This window comes from Octopus bimaculoides, chromosome 4 (assembly GCF_001194135.2).
Source record: "Octopus bimaculoides isolate UCB-OBI-ISO-001 chromosome 4, ASM119413v2, whole genome shotgun sequence".
NCBI lineage: Eukaryota > Metazoa > Mollusca > Cephalopoda > Octopoda > Octopodidae > Octopus > Octopus bimaculoides.
In genome coordinates, this window is record NC_068984.1 from 127,076,505 (window position 1) to 127,083,546 (window position 7,042).

The window sequence follows — 7,042 nt, forward strand, 5'->3', positions numbered from 1 at the left end:
AAATAACGTCGACCACTAACGTGGTATATGTGTCTATATGTTTGTGTGTCTGTGTTTGTCCCCACCCCCCAACATCGCTTGAGAACTGATGCTGGTGTGTTTACGTCCCCGTAACTTAGCGGTTCGGTAAACGAATGTTAAACGATGATATATTTTTAAAAATCTTTAAATATTTTGTGTATTGGAGAAGTAGAAGCAATTTATTGTACATGAATTCTAACAACAAAATCTTATATGGATTCTGGTTCAGAGCCACTGTTGTAGCTCCTGAAACCTTGTTCACTTACAATTTGATGTTTTATTTTCAGGTACTACAGTGCTACAATTATCCGTATGTCTGGTGTGAAGAGTGATGAAGCTGCCATTTGGTTGTCTGCAGTGACGGCAGCAGTAAACTTCTGCTTCACTCTTGTTGGTTTGTACTTAGTGGAAAAAATTGGGCGCAGAGCTCTAACTCTCGGCAGTTTGCTGGGTAAGTCCATGTAGTTTTGTTAATAACTTCCCTCTCAATCTGATTTCATTTACATGTTTTAAGAGAATTGCTGCACAACCATAGTTGACTAGCATGTTCCACAAAATAAAAAAAACAGCTAGAATAACTTTTCTTTTACCTCTTAAAATGTCAAAACAATTACAAATAAAAAATCAGTGATTTAAGTTTAATTTTTAAATGATCCATGTATTAAACAAGTTAATACTATTTCGTCTATTAATGCTGCAGTTATTGTCATTTAGTGTCACTAGTTAGATTTGATCAGGCTGTACCTTTCTTAGCTTTATACAGACAAACATATCTATATGTGTACAACCATGTACATTTATTTACCATGTCATTCATCACCTTTTCAGCATATGTGGGATGATAGATGAGGTCAGAACAAGACCGAAAACATGCCGGTAGTTGCCACCTGCAATTGCTTAAAATGCTAAAATAATATTAATTCTCTACTAACATTTTTTTTTCATTGCACAATTATTTCTAATTAGCCATTTAAGACTTTATTAACTCTAACTTAATCATTCTTTCCCAACTGAAATTAATATTAATTATTTTATACCATTATAATCCCATTTGGTTATTTTATACTACCTATATTAAAAAACTAATTATTCTGTACTAACTATAGCTACAATTGGTTTTTTTGTATTAACTATCATCTCTGTTGTTTGTTCTATACTAACTATAGTCACCATTGATTATTTTGTATTAACTATACTCACAGTTGGTTGTTGTGTACTAACTATGGTGATAGTCTATATTAAATATAGTCACAGTTGGTTATCATGTACTTACTACACAGTTGGTTATTCTACATTAACTATAGTCACTATTCAATACTAACTATAGACACTGTTGGCTACAGTTTAATTTTGTTTATTTAATTTTGAATAAAGTCATGGTTTCATGAATTCACAGACATGAGAATGTTAGATCAAACACCATGTGATATTTGATTTGAATCTCTGCACTTTGAGTTCAAATCCCACCAAAATCAACTCTGCTTTTCATCCTTTCAGGATGAACACCCACCATCCTGGAGCATTAGATTGGCAGAACATCAAACCAGATACTTCACAGAGTCTGTGAACTGAAATCCCACTGTGGCCTACAGGGGTGGTTGACTTAATCCATCAACCTATTTAACAGCTTGTGGGCAAGGTCCTTTAATGAAGTTGTGTCTAGTGCAAGCATTTGGATCAGATCTCTGATTTGAGGATTCCTCCTTCCCTCTTTTCCACCAGTCTCTGAAGTTCTGTAAAGGGTCATGAGCACTGCTTTCCTTCCTGGCTAAATGAAAATATCAATAGTTATTCTGTATCAACTGTGAGTTAATAGAACAACAATAAGCTTATACTGGACTTGCATGGATTGAACCAGTAACCTCTAGCTTAAAGTGATACCATGTGGTTTCACTTCGCAGTTTAATCTGAAACATTTCACTTACATCATCACTAATAAGCCAATGAGGGAAACTTTACACTGTCATTCAACCTACCAGAAATAGTAGTTCAAGGCGGCGAGTTGGCAGAAACGTTAGCATGCCGAGCGAAATGCTTAGCAGTATTTTGTCTGCCATTACGTTCTGAGTTCAAATTCTGCCGAGGTCAACTTTGCCTTTCATCCTTTCGGAGTCGATAAATTAAGTACCAGTTACGCACTGGGGTTGATGTAATCGACTTAATCCCTTTGTCTGTCCTTGTTTGTCCCCTCTGTGTTTAGCCCCTTGTGGGCAATAAAGAAATAAGAAATAGTAGTTCATCTTCCTTCAGATTATAACCTACAATCTTAAGACAAGAGGGTAATGATTATTATGATTTTGATCCTAAGTATACTCGCTAAAAGTAGACCTGGGGCTAAACAACAATGACATCTATTACTTATGGCTTTTGGAAAGATATTAATGTTACAGCATTCAATTTATCATTCCTAAATATTGCTCCAGGGATGGCTGTGTGGTTAAGAAGCTTGCTCTGTAAACATGTTGTTTCAGGTTCGGTCCTCCTGCATGGCACCTCGGACAAGTATCTTCTACTATAACCCCAGGCCGACCAATGTCTTATCAGTTAATTTGGTAATAGAAAACTGTGAGGAAGCCTTGTCATGTACATGTGTGTCACCACTGCTTCACAATTGGTATTGGCTTATTTACATCTCCATAACTTCGCAGTTTGGCAAAAGAGATTGATACAATAAGTACTAGGGCTGAATTGTCCATTCAAACCCTTAAAGATGGTACCCCAGCATGGTCACAGTCCATTGACCGAAACAAGTTAAAGATTAAAGATATATCTACTATTAACTCTAATTATAACCTTAATTTCTATTTTGTACCTATGACAGCTAAAACTGGACTTCACCAACTATAGCTACAATCAGTTATTTTGTAGTATATGCAATATATATGCCAACTATGAACATAATTGCTTTTATTGTACCAACAATAGCTAGAATGGATTTTTGCTATATTCACAATTATTCATCGTATATGAACTGTAGCTGGAATTGGCAAATGTAAGCTAGATCTATTTTATTTCTGTTTTATGCATTTTATTTTAGATATTTCATCACTATATCTGAGAAACTGGAATATCTTTAGAGCTTACATACTGTTAAACAAGACACCATATTTAATCTCTATAGAGAATTTCCGGAAATAGATTTTGTTTGGCAAATACATGCTAAGTTGTACCAAACAATCTGAAGTATTATGTCTAAAGAACAAATTGTATACAACATTTTTCACCAATTCTAACGTCTTTTAACTTGTTATCTGTAGAGTAATGTCTTTTTATTTCCAACGTCTTCTAAAATAAAGTAAAAATGGCTCTATATAGCTCTTTTATTGATTTATTTCTCCCTCCATCTCCTGCCTACTCTCATTCTCTTTGTTGTATTTCATAAATTTAAGATTATCTTGTAGTAAAATCGCTTTCCAAGCCTAATTAATTTTTCTCCTGATAAAATATACTTGATGAAAGCTACTTCAAATCTGAATAGCAATCTGGAATAGTTTCTATCTTACCTGATTGTTTCTGCTGCTTTATGTCTATAAGTGAGCATAAAACTCTATGTCACTTGCTGCAATCTGCCTACTTTCCTTCTACACTTACCCTGACATACAATTTTATTTTATCTTATCGCAGTGTTTCTCTTTCAATTTCATCCAATTTATATTCTGTAGAATATTGCAATTTTCTGTATTTCACTCTCCATACTTACAGACACCATTCAACAACTTGTTCTCTTTAATAGCTTCAGTCAGCTGGAGTCTGCTGCATATTTCTCTACTTCCCTTTACTCTCAGTTTTCTGTAAAAGAACATACAAAAGGGTCATTGCTTGGATAATTAAATTGAAAATGAAATAAAAGAAGGCTGATTTTTTTTCCTTTTCATCTTTTATTTCATAGTTGAACAACTCTGCACACATTAAAATGTTTCTTTTGAAGTGGAGCAAATATTGTAATAAAAACATAAATAAAAATAATAGATACCTGGATCAAAGAGACACACTCTGTTATTGTTAATACTTAAAATAATTTATCACATTTATAGAATAGCATATTATAGTATACATGCTTATCATATATTATGGCTACTAAGATATATTTGTGGTAAGGAGAAGGGGTGAAGAGTCAGAAAGAAATTAATTATGAGAAGGGCAGTGTAGGAGTTGTAAAAAAGAGAAATCAAAGGTTGAGAGAGGTGACAAGAGAAAAGAATCAAGAGAGTCAGAAGAAGGAAGAGGATGCTTCATTTTGTTGACTCTTCTCTCCATTAGCATAGCTAGAGTGTGCTGCCCAGGGCGGTCCTTCTGTTTCCTGCCCTGGACCCCACAAAAAAACACTTATTCTTTTCTACTCAAGGCACAAAGCCAGAAATTTTGGGGGAGGGGGCCAGTCGATTAAGTCGACCCCAGTATGAAACTGGTACTTAACTTATCGACCCCGTAAGGATGAAAGGTAAAGTCGACCTCGGTGGAATTTGAACTCAGAACGTAAAGACAGACGAAATACCACTAAGCATTTCGCCCGGCGTGCTAACGATTCTGCCAACACAAAAAACACTTATTGCCTACAGCAATAGCCTACAACAGGATGAAAAGTGCCACCCAGGACGGACCGCCCCTACCATCCCCTAGCTACGCTAGTGCTTCTCTCTAGTGAACTGCAAGAGAAGTAAGTCAGAATTGTAAAATCAATTTTGGTTTCCTTATGCTTCCTGAAAAAACTGATATAATAATGTTAGTTAGACTATGTTTGATAGAGTGTTCCACAGTAATTGTTTGACAAGGAATATTTGATAGTAAATGCTTGAAAGTATGAGTTTGACAGAGTAAATTGCTGATAGTAAACATTTGACATAGTTAATTGTTGACAGTAAATATTTAACAGAATAAATTTTTAATACAGTAACTGCTTTGCAGTAAATATTCACTAGTAGCTCTTTATTAGTGTTTGATAAAGAAAATATCTAAAAATAAATAGTTTATGAAGAAAAATTTGGTCAACAATATATAACGATATATGTATTTGAAGAAATAAATGTTCAACAGTAACTATTTGACAGTATATATGTGGAAGGGTAAATGTTTGACAGAGATGTTGGACATTCTTGATGTTTCATGTTTTATGGTAAATGTTCAGTTGTGTAGATGTTTAACAGTAATTATTTGATAGAACAATATTTGAAATAATTGTCTGCTGGTAAATGTAAATTTTTTATAATAATTGCTTGATAAAGGAAATGTTCAATAGTAAATTATTAACAAATTAACAAATATCACCATCATCATCATACGAATCTAACAGTAAATTGTTTGTTAGAGTAAATGATTGAAAATATAAATGCATGACAGTAAATATTTGTCAGAGTAAATATTTGATGGAATAAATATTTGACAATAAATGATTGACAATCAATATATTTGTTAAATGCTTGACTTTGACAGTAGATGTTTGATGTAAATGAGAAAGTGCATTTGTCAGCAATTGTGTGAAAAACTAAATCATTGACAGTAAATTTTATAAGATTAAATTCTCGACTAAGTGAATGTTTGACAGAGTAAATTTTGATGTACAAGATGGTATCAAAAGGTTTCACGACTAGTTATGTTTAATAAAAAGTAATTTATTTACCTAAATTTTAACATCATCTTTAAAATGGTCACCTTGTACAAGAATACACTGGTCCCAGCATTCCTGCCACTTTTGGAATCCAGCCTGGAAGTCGTTTTCCGTAAGCAAGTTGAGGACCTTCTGCAATTCATTCTGGATCTCAACCAGTGTTAAAATGGTGACCTTTGAGCTGTGTTTTCATCTTGATGAAGAGATGGAAGTCCACAGGTGCTAAAACTGGTAAATAGGGCAGGTACAGAAGTAATACCATGTTTTTGACAAGAAACTCGCAAATGAGGAGATCTCATTGACAGGATGCATTGTCATTGTGAAGAATCCAATTCTTTGTGCTCCACAGATCTGGTCACTTTCACCGAATGTCCTCCCTGAAATGCTTCAAGACATTGTTGATTGTCCTCTGACAATCCTCATGCACAAACTGATGAATTTTCTTCACATTTCCAGGGGTGATGCTCATGGCAGTTCTTCCAGATTGCTTATCATCTTCCAGAGACATTCTTCTGCTTTTGAACTGCCTGTGCCACTCAAAACATTGTGCATGACCCATTGACTCATTGCCATAAGCCTGCTCAATATCTCTGTAGCACACTTCCCAAGTTTAATGCAAAATTTCACATTGAATTTGTTCCTGTCCATGACAAAATTGCAAATTACAGCATACACATGATCACAAAAACACAAATTTCACAACTTACAAAGTAAACACAATGATGTCACTCGGTACCCTACCTCATGAAGGTCACTGCTAGCTCTCATTGTGCATGCAACTGTGTACTGCCATCTGTTAGCACAGAACTAGTCTGGGAACTTTTCTATAGCACCTCGTACTGAATATTTGTCAGAGAATACCATTCATATACTGTGTTAACATGGTTTGCCTAATGTTTGACAGAGTAAATATAACCTACACATTGCCAGAACTAACAATGTTTCTTAATAATGAACACTAAAACCATTCATGTATTGTCAAAATGCCAACACAACTCACTCTCTGATAATCTTTTTCAGGTGCTGTGATCAGTTTAGCATGGCTGGCTGTTGGTTTCTATTTATCTTCTGAAAACACTCCAGCTGTTAATTTTGTTGAACCTGTAGCAGTGGATACCACTTGCGCTGTACACAAGTAAGTACCTTCTGATCAATGTCATCTTCTTACTGTCTTTCTGATCATCATCATTATGATGTTAAGCATCACTACCATTATTATTATTATTATTATTATTATTATTATTATTATTATTATTATTATTATTATTATTATTATTATTATTATCATTATTATTAATATTATTATTATTATTATTATTATTATTATTAATAATAATAATAATAATATCATTATTATTATTACTGTTATTATTATTATTATTATTATTATTATTATTTTCAGTAGTTTTATTTTTA

At 33.7% G+C, this 7,042-nt stretch overlaps 1 protein-coding gene across 1 annotated transcript in view; it reads left to right on the forward strand.

Moving 5' to 3' along the window:
- The window catches only part of LOC106871169 (proton myo-inositol cotransporter), a 211,461-nt gene that overhangs the window by 190,223 nt on the left and 14,196 nt on the right, over window positions 1-7,042 (forward strand). Inside the window, exons 5-6 of the mRNA XM_014917496.2 lie at window positions 309-472; window positions 6,647-6,761. Of these exons, the coding sequence (XP_014772982.1) occupies window positions 309-472; window positions 6,647-6,761 (279 nt within the window). The remainder of the gene's footprint in view (window positions 1-308; window positions 473-6,646; window positions 6,762-7,042) is intronic.